Source organism: Gymnoscopelus braueri (assembly GCF_963280865.1).
Source record: "Gymnoscopelus braueri genome assembly, chromosome: 18".
Classification (NCBI taxonomy): domain Eukaryota; kingdom Metazoa; phylum Chordata; class Actinopteri; order Myctophiformes; family Myctophidae; genus Gymnoscopelus; species Gymnoscopelus braueri.
Window position 1 is genome coordinate 39,830,282 of NC_137618.1, and position 14,536 is coordinate 39,844,817.

Genomic DNA, 14,536 nt, shown 5'->3' on the forward strand with positions numbered 1-14,536 from the left:
GGATGTACCATGGTATATATACCTCACCACAGTATTACATCATGAGATAGGATGTACCATGGTATACCTCACCACGTTATTACATCATGAGATTGGATGTACCATGGTATATATACCTCACCACAGTATTACATCATGAGATTGGATGTACCATGGTATATCTCACCACGTTATTACATCATGAGATTGGATGTACCATGGTATATACCTCACCACAGTATTACATCATGAGATAGGATGTACCATGGTATAGTGTATATATACCTCACCACAGTATTACATCATGAGATAGGATGTACCATGGTATATACCTCACCACGTTATTACATCATGAGATAGGATGTACCATGGTATATACCTCACCACGTTATTACATCATGAGATCGGATGTACCATGGTATATACCTCACCACAGTATTATATCATGAGATAGGATGTACCGTGGTATATACCTCACCACGTTATTACATCATGAGATAGGATGTACCATGGTATATACCTCACCACGTTATTACATCATGAGATCGGATGTACCATGGTATATACCTCACCACGTTATTACATCATGAGATCGGATGTACCATGGTATACCTCACCACGTTATTACATCATGAGATAGGATTTACCATGGTATACCTCACCACGTTATTACATCATGAGATAGGATGTACCATGGTATACCTCACCACGTTATTACATCATGAGATTGGATGTACCATGGTATATACCTCACCACGTTATTACATCATGAGATAGGATGTACCATGGTATATCTCACCACGTTATTACATCATGAGATTGGATGTACCATGGTATATCTCACCACGTTATTACATCATGAGATTGGATGTACCATGGTATATACCTCACCACAGTATTACATCATGAGATAGGATGTACCATGGTATCACCACGTTATTACATCATGAGATTGGATGTACCATGGTATATACCTCACCACAGTATTACATCATGAGATAAGATGTACCATGGTATAGTATATATACCTCACCACAGTATTACATCATGAGATAGGATGTACCATGGTATATACCTCACCACGATATTACATCATGAGATAGGATGTACCATGGTATATACCTCACCACGTTATTACATCATGAGATCGGATGTACCATGGTATACCTCACCACGTTATTACATCATGAGATAGGATGTACCATGGTATATACCTCACCACGTTATTACATCATGAGATTGGATGTACCATGGTATATACCTCACCACAGTATTACATCATGAGATAGGATGTACCATGGTATACCTCACCACGTTATTACATCATGAGATAGGATGTACCATGGTATATACCTCACCACGTTATTACATCATGAGATTGGATGTACCATGGTTTATATACCTCACCACAGTATTACATCATGAGATAGGATGTACCATGGTATACCTCACCACGTTATTACATCATGAGATTGGATGTACCATGGTATATACCTCAACACAGTATTACATTGTGAGATAGGATGTACCATGGTATACCTCACCACGTTATTACATCATGAGATTGGATGTACCATGGTATATACCTCACCACGTTATTGTCTCTGCCAGGCCGAAGGCATGGTGGAGAGTATGTTTTACCCTCCGTGTGTGTGTCCGTCTCAGCCAAGCTAACATTGGTCAAGCTTCACGTGACACGTGACAATATGTACGGTAATATAAATAGGTAAGACAGGATTAATCAGGAACAGTACTCGCCTGGCGGAGACCTGTGCTCCGAGGAGCACATTTTCTAGTTTCAATTGAACTAGTGCACTGGCCGTTCTGCAGCAGGGCCATTCAGAGCCTGTGCCCGTTAAGAATACAGTATGTGTCCATTAGGAATGGACAGATTGCTTGGCACCCTGAATTGCTGCTAATAACATTGTCAAGAACCACAGTATGGGTGCTTGCAGCATTGAGAACCGAACCGCTCATCTGATCGACATCTGCACTTTCTTGGGTCCTCAGCAATACACCCACCTAGTGTGTACAGCGAATGCTGGAATTAATAGATTGATAATAAAACCCCTTCATTAGTTATTGTAATAACAAACTCGAACCAGAAAACCTGGTCTGATATAGTGCCACCATGAGGCCAATTTGACAGACACACATACAGGGGGACAGGGGTGAAAACATCTCCGCCTTCCTGCCTGTCGGAAGATAACGTATCACTTATATCGCCTCTTGTTGGACGTGTTTGTTTACATCCACTTGAATATGCACAATTGCAGCAATTTTCTGTTCCTTTGCAACCACCAGTGATTGTTACGTGATACATACAGCCCAAAGGTCTGTATGTTTTACACATGTGGTATCAAAAAAAGTATTGAGAAAAAGTATCCTGTTTTTTTCTTTTTGCTATGGGTTCCCAGATTGGGGCAGGACTAGCCTGAGGCTACGAGCTCAATCGATGGTCTTGAAAGGCGGAGCCAAACACAGCCGCCCGGATTTGTGCGTGGCTTCCTATTGCTTCACCAATCTATGTCCCCGCCTCCCCTCCCCTCCCCCCCCCGGCCTGTGCACGGAGCACGCTGACGTCACCAAATTTAGAGCGACGCCCCTCTGCACTCTGATTGGTTAGGAGATAACAAGGTCTAAGACCATCGTTCCTGCATGGCTCCCCCAGGCTTTTTTTCTTTTGTAACAAAAAAAAAGCATGGGTTTCCGAGGCTAGGGCAGGACTGACACAGAACTCCTTATTTGAGCATGGCTGACATCATAGTGATGATGCGAGTGTCAACAGCAGCTTAAAACCGGAACACACCGCATTATTGTGAACAGTAGCAACCAATTTCACTGCCTGTCCAACTGAGCCTTAAAGTAGAAGTTGAAACTGGATGAACTATATTCTTCTGTTAGTCCCACAATACTCATTCCAGGATTGTAATGTCAAGTAATCACTGGTTAATTTGATTTCTTCCTGGACACCCCTAAAGCAAACAGGTTACAGTCAACTGGTTTTAAGTGTTTTTTACAAAGAATAAGCTAAACAATTTTTATATTTTAATAGTTTGACTTTGTGTGAGTTATAACATTTGGACATTGGTTAAGACACTGATCACAATGCCACCAACCCCTCTGGCAGCGGCCATCAACACTTTTTCCCTGTCTCTGTTCAAACAGCTGTCAAAAGATAACAACACTGGCAATGTGTTCTACTCTCCTCTCAGCATCTCCTCTGCTCTGGCCATGGTGCTGCTGGGGGCCCGTGGCAAAACAGCCACACAGATGTCAGAGGTCTTGCACTTTAAGGTTGATGTCCACATGGACTTTTCTAAGCTTATGAGTGACCTGAACATGTCGGGGAAGTCCTACGCCCTCAGCCTGGCCAACCGCCTGTATGGAGAGCAGTCCTACCATTTTGTTGAGGAGTTCTTAAGTGCCACCAGAAAACACTATGATGCACAGCTGGAGCCTGTGGACTTCATTGGCAACGCAGAAGGAGCCAGGCTGAACATGAACAGCTGGGTGGAGAAACAGACACAAGATAAAATCAAGGACTTGCTTGCCCCGTGCGTGTTGGATGAAGATACCAGACTGGTGTTGGTCAATGCCATCTACTTTAAAGCCAAGTGGGACAAGTTGTTCCATGAGGACAGAACCAGGGATGAACAGTTCAGACTCAGCAAGACTGAAAGCAAGCCGGTGAAGATGATGTACCAGGAGGCTACGTTCCCTCATGCCTTCATTCGTGAGGTCAACTGTGAAGTCCTGGAGCTGCCCTACATGGGGAAAGACCTTAGCATGCTTGTTTTTCTGCCCGTTAAGATAAAGGACAATACGACAGGCCTGGAGAAGCTAGAAAAGAAGCTAACCTATGAAAAGTTTATGGACTGGACCAATCCAAGCATGATGAATCAGATGGAGGTTGAGCTTGGCCTGCCTCGTTTCAAGATGGAGGAGACATATGACATGAAAGACATCTTGATCAAGATGGGCATGGTGGACGCCTTTGACGTCTTACTGAGTGACTTCTCCGGCATGTCTCCAGCCAATAACCTGGTGCTTAAGAAGGTGGTGCACAAGGCCTTTGTGGAAGTGAACGAGGAGGGCACTGAGGCAGCTGCCGCCACTGCTGCCATTATAGTGTTGAAGTCTGGCCCTATTCCTTTCGTTTTAGACCACCCCTTCCTCTTCTTCATCCGACACAACCCCACCATGAGCATCCTCTTTGCAGGCCGATACTGCTCCCCTCCTTGAGTTGGGGTCCTGGGTACATGGACCACAGATAGTTTACTGTTTTGCATGCTCACTCAAAATGTTCGTGCTACAAACACTGAAATTTGTAGCATTGTCACGCCCCTATGGTGTAAGTGAATGTGCTCTTGACTCTGCATTGTTTAGAGGCCCATCAATGTGGGACCCAAATTTGGGGTGTATATTTTTGTCTCCGCCAGGCCGAAGGCATGGTGGAGAGTATCTTTTACCCTCCGTGTGTGTGTCCGTCTGAGAACACCTAACATTGGTCAAGCTTCACGTGACATCCATCACAATATGTAATATAAATAGGTAAGACAGAATTAATCAGGAACAGTACTTTCTTTTACCACCTATAAACTGGTGGAGACCTGTGAGACCTGATGTAGGGGAAAGGAACTGGTTGGAATAACGTGTTCCTTCCACGCGTTACGTCCTACCGGGGAAACTCCCCCTGTCAGGTGACAAGAAGGTCAGTTGGCTCTCGTGCATTGAAGGAGGCATGAGCTCGGCCCTGGGCTCCCTAGGCTGGTGGGGGGAGTGTAGTGCCCAGGATCACTTAGAAAATTGGCACCGGGTGAAAAAAAGTGTTAAAAAGTCATGGGATTAAAAAAAAAAAAAAAAAAGTGTCTTTGATTCTGTAAAATGTATCATCAACGGAAATGGATAAAAAAAAAAAGAAAAAAAATGTCTTTGATTCTGTAAAATGTATCATCAACGGAAATTGCATTGTTGTACACGCGTGGTATCAAAAACCTATTGAAGTATGGATACTTTTGACCACCTTAGGGCTAGTCTGATGTCATAGAACCCCTTATTTGGGCAAGACTAATCTCTCAAGACAGATTCAGAGATCTCTGTCTTTGTTACTTTCATTGTAGCCTACATTCAAGATATGATGAAGGATGCTTGCCCGTATAATCTGTTTATTGCTGGACAATGACATTTATGGGAAATCCATTTATTCAGTGTCATTTTCAACATGCCCATTCATTCATTGATTTTTTTGTGGTCTAACTCAGCTAAAAAGTATGACAAATAGCTCAGAATAAGTTGATTAGAGTACCCTGTGAATCTGAGTACCCAGCTTAATTCTTAACTACTTAAGCCCTATAAAAAAGCTTTAAAAAAATAGCAACAACAAAAGCTCAAAAGGTGACAGGCTGTGAGCTTACAGATCTGCTATTTTGGAAATGTCTTGAAATCTTTTGAAATTGTTCACCTATAATGACAACACCTGGTTGAAAGTGGTTAATAATCCAATAGGCATTCAAATGATTATGAATAGGTTATGGAAAGGTTACCGGGCTGACATTTGGGAGACACTGCATGCAAAACCACAGCCTTTCATGTTTTGTGGTGTTTACTGACAATAACCCATTTTCAAGTGAAAAATCATGTGATGATTACACTATACACTAAAAATCATGTGATGACACTATAGCAATATACGTTTTTCAGAAAACTGTTAGGGTTTTGAAGACGGGCCATGCCTGTGAGGTCAGAAGTTTGATCTCTGCAAAAGGCATAGCCAACATGTCTTGTCTTGCTTTTTCTTTTTCTTTTTTTCTTTGCTACTACACGCTGTGTAATAAAACTCTCAACCTAATCCTATTATTTGTGGATTGATCAACAACAACAACAAAAACAAGTCCTATCCCTGGTAATGAATGATAATTAAAAAAAAAACGAATGTTCATGCCTTTATTTATGTCATCCGTGTCATGGTACAGTATGTATTTATATGTAGCCTACATACTGTACTCATACGTTCTTCCCCAGAATGAGCCCTTCATGCCAGTCTGACATGATGATCAAATAGGCTGCTGAGCAGCAGGCTGAAATGTGTAGAACTGAAGTGAACAGAATGACTGTTAATCTGAATCAAACTAAAGCTCTAGGCCTATATCTGTCTTTTATAAACGCTTGCAACGAAACTTGGAAAACAGTCAATATGTGAAAATAACAAGTGAAAGACAAGAAACCAAGATGGCTCTCATTTAGACGTGATCATGTGTAACATTATCCTATAATTATTATAATGCAGGTTACATCAGTTGGCAATACAGTGAAACCAAACAGCCACAAGATGACGATATTGGACAGATAATGGCCTATGGTTTTACCAGCGTGATCTAGTATGATAGTGACGACACTAGCGTAGACTCCCATTGTAAGAACAGGCCCCCAGAGTTGCTGGGAAACATTGAAGCCGCCATACCAGTGGCCAAAGCTGGAACTGCAGGCGGGGCTAAATACATGCACGATAAAAAAAAAACGCGCAGCCGGTGTTTGCTTTGTGAACGAGGCACTGACCTTGTCTCTCGAACCAGAACCTGTCCTCATGCAGGTTGTAACAGCTAAAGAAACAGCCTAGGGTCTTAGAGATCACGTGCTGCATGTTTGTAACATATTGATTTGAGGACATTAAAAGCGGGAAAGCATCTGTGTCATTTTATATTTTAACCACTTGTCCACTTTAATCAATATTTTATACTTTGGCTATTCTTTGATAAACACATCCGTGTTTTTCACCAATAAGCACTTGGGACAGCTGACGTTTTTTTGGGCTAAACAAAGGTATCACGTGACTTTGATCCCCTTCCCCTATTATCTCATACTGGGAGGTATGTGTAGGCAGAATAATTCAGAAATAGCAGAGTTAGGGTTAGGCTCACTTCGTGCCACGCTATGAGCTTGTAGATCTTTTTTAAGCGAACATTTTTAATCTTTGCTTCTGGGGGTGCCTGGAACAAAATATTTTGAGATGGGGGTCGGCGGTCAAATCATAGACTGTATCCACCTGTTTCCGCGGGAATTTACTGGAGCAAAAATCCTGTGTGGGAAACATCCTGCGGGGGGACCGGAAGTAGGAAATAGCGGCTCAGTGTGTTTACATTTGCCAGCAGAACGTAGCTCGTTCGCAGCTGGCGAACGGGCCTTTTGCATGTAGTTGAAGCGCAAGGGGGCGGTGCATGGGGAGAGAGTCAGCGCACTGAAGTCAAGGCACACTACAGACTACTGTGTTGTTGACAGACAACGGATGCACGCTTATTATGAGAAACAACACAAATAAAACATGGCAAAACAGTTGCGTGCATTAGTGCAAGATGAGGGTAAAGGAAACATTCAGTCTAAATGTCCAGTAATTCGCACGCGAAAAGGAAACATTAATGTCCAGTTTGCTAATCCACAACTACTGTGCCAGATAATCACCAAGAGAGTTAAAAAAGAAAAAACGTTTCAGTCATTCAGTCCGACTTCACTGTAGCCTATAGTAGCCTTTTCATAAATTATATTTGTATTAGGCTGTCCTAAGAGTTTATAATATTTAGAGAAATGTAAGGTTTCAAATACAAAAGTATTGGTAGTAGTTGCTGGACATTTAGACTGAATGTTTCATTTATCCTCATCTTGCGCTAATGCACGCAACTGTTTTGCCAGGTTTTATTTGTGTTGTTTCTCATAAGCGTGCATCCGTTGTCCGTCAACAACACAGTAGTCTGTGCCTTGACTTCAGTGCGCTGACTCTCTCCCCCCCCGCCCCCCGCCCCCTTGCGCTTCAACTACATGCAAAAGGCCCGTTCGCAGCTACGTTCTGCTGGCAAATGTAAACACACTGAGCCGCTATTTCCTACTTCCGGTCCCCCCGCAGGATGTTTCCCACACAGGATTTTTGCTTCAGTAAATTCCCGCGGAAACAGGTGGATAAAAGAATGGACAGCGTTATGCCCCTAGACTCTACAGACCGTAAATGAAGCCGATTGTTCAGCAATTTCAAATCCGCCATCTTTCAATATCGCGTCATATCGCGTCATATCCTGCAGAATGACACCAGACCATTATTGGTTGGGTAGCTTGTCAATCAAAAGCGGGGGCGGTGAATGAATGCTATTGGTTGTGTAGCTTTGTCAATCAAATCATCCCGCCCCTCCTAGAGCATAACCTACTTTATCGTCAATTTTAAAATAAATGGGACCATAGTTTACCAAAAGGCATATCATGATGATTGAAAGGAGACTTTAAACTAGCGACTGGAAGCGTATAGTATTTATGACACATTTTATTAAGGTAAGAAAATCGTCTAGAAAAATAGTCTAAAGTTTGTCAAAAACCCATCCGCTTTCTTTCTGACACCAGCAGGGGTAAAACAGCGAAACTACAGGCCATTCATATGAACTGTCTCTTCCGTATTGGAGTCAATGTAAAAATCTCAAGCTGGCCCCTTGGGTCAAATACATATCATTTTGGGGGTCCTTGACATGAAAAAGTTTGAGCACCACTGATATAGCAACATAAGTTTTCTTTCAGAAAACTGTTTTAGAATCAGAATCAGTTTTATTGTCACATCACAGGTTTCAGGTTTCAGGGTCAGTCCACCTAGGGTGGACTGACCCTAGTATAATCCGCAAGTAGCTCCATGAGGGAGTGCAACAAAAAGTCATTTGTACCTGGTGTAGTCCACAGATGTGTCCGAGGGGGAGCTAAGTCCAAGTCATTTGTCCCTGGTATAATCCACAGGTGTGTTCAGGAAGAGCCAGAAAAGTCTGCACCGCCTGTTGTCAGGCTGCTGAACAAGGCTTATGCCTCATTCAGCATTCTGACAGCAGCCGGATTAAAACTGCACCAGAACCTGGTGGTGGAACTCTTGATACTGCGGTAGAGCCCCTTGCCCGGTCGCGGTCGTTGTAGGGGTTTGAACAGTCTGTGACTTGGGTGGTGCTTGTCCTTAATGATGCGCTTGGCTTTGACCACGCACCGCTTTTTGTACAGTTCCTGGAGCGCTGGGAGCTCGCCTCCCATTATTCGCTCTGCCGATCGCACTACTCGCTGTAGGCTGATCTTTTCTCGGGCAGTGCAGTTCCCGTACCAGGCCGTGACACAGCCTGTTAGGATGCCTTCAACAGAACTGTTGTAATACAGCCTGAGGATGCGATGTCTTAGAAGACATTTGTTCCTCAGGTCTTAATGGGTTAAAATGATAACATTGTGTATCTACCCTTAAAACAAAACAAAAAAGGACTAACCCAAGAACAAACTTCTTAGGCCAATGACCAAGAAGTTAGTTCCACTACCTCCAGGACTGGGCCGAGCCTGAACCCAGCCAGGCACAGTTCGTTGACGTCAGCTGGAGCTGTTATTTGTTTCCATTCAAACTACCAGGGTGATTCACATAACACACACTGACTGGGTTGGATGGATCAGTGGTTCTCAAACCTTTTTCATGTCCCCAAATTAATATGTATTTTAAAGGAGACCCCATCTGAAAATATTTGGTGTCATGGACCCCCATACAAGATTTGTGTTTTTAAAATATTTAAAAATAAATCTTTAGAGATTTGGACCGCCATTTTCCTATAACCTTTTTCAACATTAGAAAAGGATTTTTAAAATAAAACAAACGTAAATAAGATAAAGTAGTAAAAAAAAATACAAAAAATACTACCTGTATATCATTGTTTTATTTCGTTAACTGTTGGCACTGCTGTGCAATGCAGTTAATTTGGCTGTGAAGAGCCAAACATTCTATGAGCCCACAGAGGAAATCCTGATTTCATTGTCAGCGGAGCTGCTTCAGTTTTTCTCTCTTAATTCCAATGGCGACTACTTTGTTTAAGTTGTTTATTGGGTGTTATTTACACATTTTATGTTGGTTATTAAGTGCCTGCCATGCCAATGGCGAAACGATTTCTTGCCGTTTTGTGTTACCACGGGGAAGTAATACGCAAGAAACAACTTAAAAAAAAACTTTCAATGGGCCCAAACAGAAAACATCACCTCACTTTGGAGACGCATTTCTCTGGCATACTGTTATATAGAAACATGATTTAAACGTGAAACAGCACACAAGAACAGGGACTTTATCGTGGTTCAAACGGTATTCGAATACGTCACACGGTTTCAATAACAATCACAGTTCACAGTTTGGGTGTTTTAAGCCAACTTTCGGATCTAGAGTGCGTCACTCGAACAAGCAGAGGGGAGCCGGACCCTGAAATCAGCCCGGAAATATTCCAAACAAATCGGCCTCACGGCCAAAATATTCACCTTACACGCATGTGTAAGGTGAATGTGGGGAGGTGTTAATGAACCACATTGTTCAGTGAACACGTTGGCTGAGGTCCTGGATGAATGGATTTAACTCCCTCCCCTGCTCTGTGGGCCACCAGACACTACAGACACGTCTAATAGTACGCACTCTCTCTGCTGAGAATGCCTAAATGGTTAGAAACCTCACACTTCGTCCCTCAGACAGGGAAATCCAATCACAATCCTATACGTGTGCTCCCGACCCACCCACCCAAACACACACGCACATGCACGTGGGCACATGTACACGCACACGCACACACACGCACACACACACACACACACACACACACACACACACACACACACACACACACACACACACACACACACACACACACACACACACACACAGAGCTGTACTAAAATGGAGTGGCCTGGCAGGGGCGATCTATTTCCCCCCTGGTCCCTATGGTGAGACAGCAGGTGTCTTTATCCTCTTGGTGTTTTAACCTGGATCAGTCAGGTTAGTACAGACAGATCCAGCACTGATCCAGGGCTCTGTGCTCATCTCAAAGCAGTAAGATGATAAGGTTGGTGATAACATTTACCTTTGCCACGGTGTCTGAGGTGTGACAGGTACAGTCGTACCCACTTCTCAGCTAAAAAAAGACCTCCTGTACTGCTGTAAACCACCTCTTGGAGTTAAGTGGCAGTATTTCATTCTCATCATTTCAATTGAACTAGTGCACTGGCCGTTCTGCAGCAGGGCCATTCAGAGCCTGTGCCCGTTAAGAATACAGTACATGTGTCCATTAGGAATGGACAGATTGCTTGGCACCCTGAATTGCTGCTAATAACATTGTCAAGAACCACAGTATGGGTGCTTGCAGCATTGAGAACCGAACCGCTCATCTGATCGACATCTGCACTTTCTTGGGTCCTCAGCAATACACCCAGTGAATGCTGGAATTAATAGATTGATAATAAAACCCCTTCATTAGTTATTGTAATAACAAACTCGAATCAGAAAACCTGGTCTGATATAGTGCCACCATGAGGCCAATTTGACAGACACACATACAGGGGGACAGGGGTGAAAACATCTCCGCCTTCCTGCCTGTCGGAAGATAATGTATCACTTATATCGCCTCTTGTTGGACGTGTAAGTACATTGTTTACATCCACTTGAATATGCACAATTGCAGCAATTTTCTGTTCCTTTGCAACCACCAGTGATTGCTACGTGATACATACAGCCAAAGGTCTGTATGTTTTACACATGTGGTATCAAAAAAAGTATTGAGAAAAAGTATCCTGTTTTTTTCTTTTTGCTATGGGTTCCCAGATTGGGGCAGGACTGACACAGAACTCCTTATTTGAGCATGGCTGACATCATAGTGATGATGCGAGTGTCAACAGCAGCTTAAAACCAGAACACACCGCATTATTGAGAACAGTAGCAACCAATTTCACTGCCTGTCCAACTGAGCCTTAAAGTAGGAGTTGAAACTGTTCTTCTGTTAGTCCCACAATACTCATTCCAGGATTGTAATGTCAAGTAATCACTGGTTAATTTGATTTCTTCCTGGACACCCCTAAAGCAAACAGGTTACAGTCAACTGGTTTTAAGTGTTTTTTACAAAGATTAAGTTAAACATTTTTTATGTTTTAATAGTTTGACTTTGTGAGTTATAACATTTGGACATTGGTTAAGACACTGATCACAATGCCACCAACCCCCCTGGCAGCGGCCATCAACACTTTTTCCCTGTCTCTGTTCAAACAGCTGTCAGAAGATAACAACACTGGCAATGTGTTCTACTCTCCTCTCAGCATCTCCTCTGCTCTGGCCATGGTGCTGCTGGGGGCCCGTGGCAAAACAGCCACACAGATGTCAAAGGTCTTGCACTTTAAGGTTGATGTCCACATGGACTTTTCTAAGCTTATGAGTGACCTGAACATGTCGGGGAAGTCCTACGCCCTCAGCCTGGCCAACCGCCTGTATGGAGAACAGTCCTACCAGTTTGTTGAGGAGTTCTTAAGTGCCACCAGAAAACACTATGATGCACAGCTGGAGCCTGTGGACTTCATCGGCAACGCAGAAGGAGCCAGGCTGAACATGAACAGCTGGGTGGAGAAACAGACACAAGATAAAATCAAGGACTTGCTTGCCCCGTGCGTGTTGGATAAAGATACCAGACTGGTGTTGGTCAATGCCATCTACTTTAAAGCCAAGTGGGACAAGTTGTTCCATGAGGACAGAACCAGGGATGAACAGTTCAGACTCAGCAAGACTGAAAGCAAGCCCGTGAAGATGATGTACCAGGAGGCTACGTTCCCTCATGCCTTCATTCCTAAGGTCAACTGTGATGTCCTGGAGCTGCCCTACATGGGGAAAGACCTTAGCATGCTTGTTTTTCTGCCCGTTAAGATGGAGGACAATACGACAGGCCTGGAGAAGCTAGAAAAGAAGCTAACCTATGAAAAGTTTATGGACTGGACCAATCCAAGCATGATGAATCAGATGAAGGTGTTGCTTGGCCTGCCTCGTTTCAAGATGGAGGAGACATATGACATGAAAGACATCTTGATCAAGATGGGCATGGTGGACGCCTTTGACGTCTTACTGAGTGACTTCTCCGGCATGTCTCCAGCCAATAACCTGGTGCTTAAGAAGGTGGTGCACAAGGCCTTTGTGGAAGTGAACGAGGAGGGCACTGAGGCAGCTGCCGCCACTGCTTCCATTATGATGGAGAGGTCTGGCCCTATTCCTTTCGTTTTTGACCACCCCTTCCTCTTCTTCATCCGACACAACCCCACCATGAGCATCCTCTTTGCAGGCCGATACTGCTCCCCTCCTTGAGTTGGGGTCCTGGGTACCTGGACCACAGATAGTTTACTGTTTTGTATGCTCACTCAAAATGTTCCTGCTACAAACACTGAGATTTGTAGCATTGTCACGCCCCCTATGGTGTAAGTGAATTTTCTCTTTGCTCTGCATTGTTTAGAGGCCCCTCAATGTGGGACCCAAATTTTGGGTATATATATTTTTTACTTTCTTTTATACAGGTAATCTCACTGAGACCTGAGGTGTCATTCTCAAGAGAGACATGGATAACCAGAAAGAGATTCAGTCCGATGCAGAAAGGCAAATTCAATAATAAGAGGTTGCGTCCTTCGCGCCAGTCACAGCCAATGGGTTCTCAACTAGAGTTTTCAACAGGCCTGAAAATTAAGGCGCGGACCTAACTGGGCCGGCCCGAACAATTAGCCTAATTATAAACCAGAAAACCCGAAAAGCCCAAAAAGTGTTTTATGGGGGTGATAGTCTATTTGTTTTACTTTATCTGATCATGTTTTAGATTTTTTACGGAACCCGAGGCTCGGCTCGGCCCGATTAATTATTATGTATATTCTGCCCGGCCCGAAAACGTCGGGTCGCCTAGGGTCAGGTTTGGACTTTGGGCAGAATTTGAGAACTAGTTAACTACTGGTCTGTAGGAGTAGTATCAAAAAGTGTGTTTAGGACTAAATACAAAATGGAAGATCTAGCCAGGCAGAAATGTGGCCTATATGAGGAGTTGCATCATGATCCAAGAAATCGAGGAAAAACTTATGTTGGTCGTACAACATACGGCCTAGACTGGGAGTGTGTATGCATATCGCAGATATGACGTCATAGTACTGCAAGTACGATAATGCACTCAACAATGTCAACAATATTATATAACCAAAGGGGCATGTGTTCTGAATGGGCGAATGGGCATCCACTAGAACAATGGTTCTCAAAGTGGGGTCCACGGGGACCCCCAGGGGTCCTTGAAGGGGGTTACAGGGGTCCCCAGCAAAATGAGCTAAAATAGCAAGCTTTTAGTTTAACCAGTATATTCAGTATATAACTCTATATACAGTATATTATTTGAAAATAGCAGATCAACTTGTAGATCTGCTATCTTCAAAAAATTGAAAGTTTTGGAATATTTAAACATAACACATGTTCTTGTAGGGCGGGGGTCCCTGGTACAGAATCATTGTCATTTTAAATGTAGGGGTCCTTGACAGAAAATAAACAAAAAAATAGTTTGACCATTGTGTACCTCAATGCTACCTGCTGAGCATTATTTTTAGTTTATTATTATTATTATTATTATTATTATTATTACATTTTTAATCTTTATTGATAAATTTGTATTTTTTGTATTGGCCCACCATATTCACGTTTGTATTTTATAAGATCGGGATGCCCTCACTGACTGACGGGGATCGGGCACGCAATTGAAAG

General features: G+C 43.2%; 2 protein-coding genes across 2 annotated transcripts; both read left to right on the forward strand.

Moving 5' to 3' along the window:
- Nucleotides 1-3,087: 3,087 nt before the first annotated feature.
- LOC308073366 (leukocyte elastase inhibitor-like) lies at nucleotides 3,088-4,224 on the forward strand (the record flags this gene model as incomplete). The annotated part of the gene is made up of 1 exon (XM_080412235.1): nucleotides 3,088-4,224. One exon carries the CDS (start codon nucleotides 3,088-3,090, stop codon nucleotides 4,222-4,224), a length of 1,137 nt encoding a protein of 378 aa, XP_080268361.1.
- A 7,756-nt stretch (nucleotides 4,225-11,980) lies between these two features.
- Nucleotides 11,981-13,117, forward strand: LOC308073367 (leukocyte elastase inhibitor-like; the record flags this gene model as incomplete). The annotated part of the gene is made up of 1 exon (XM_080412236.1): nucleotides 11,981-13,117. One exon carries the CDS (start codon nucleotides 11,981-11,983, stop codon nucleotides 13,115-13,117), a length of 1,137 nt encoding a protein of 378 aa, XP_080268362.1.
- Nucleotides 13,118-14,536: the final 1,419 nt, after the last annotated feature.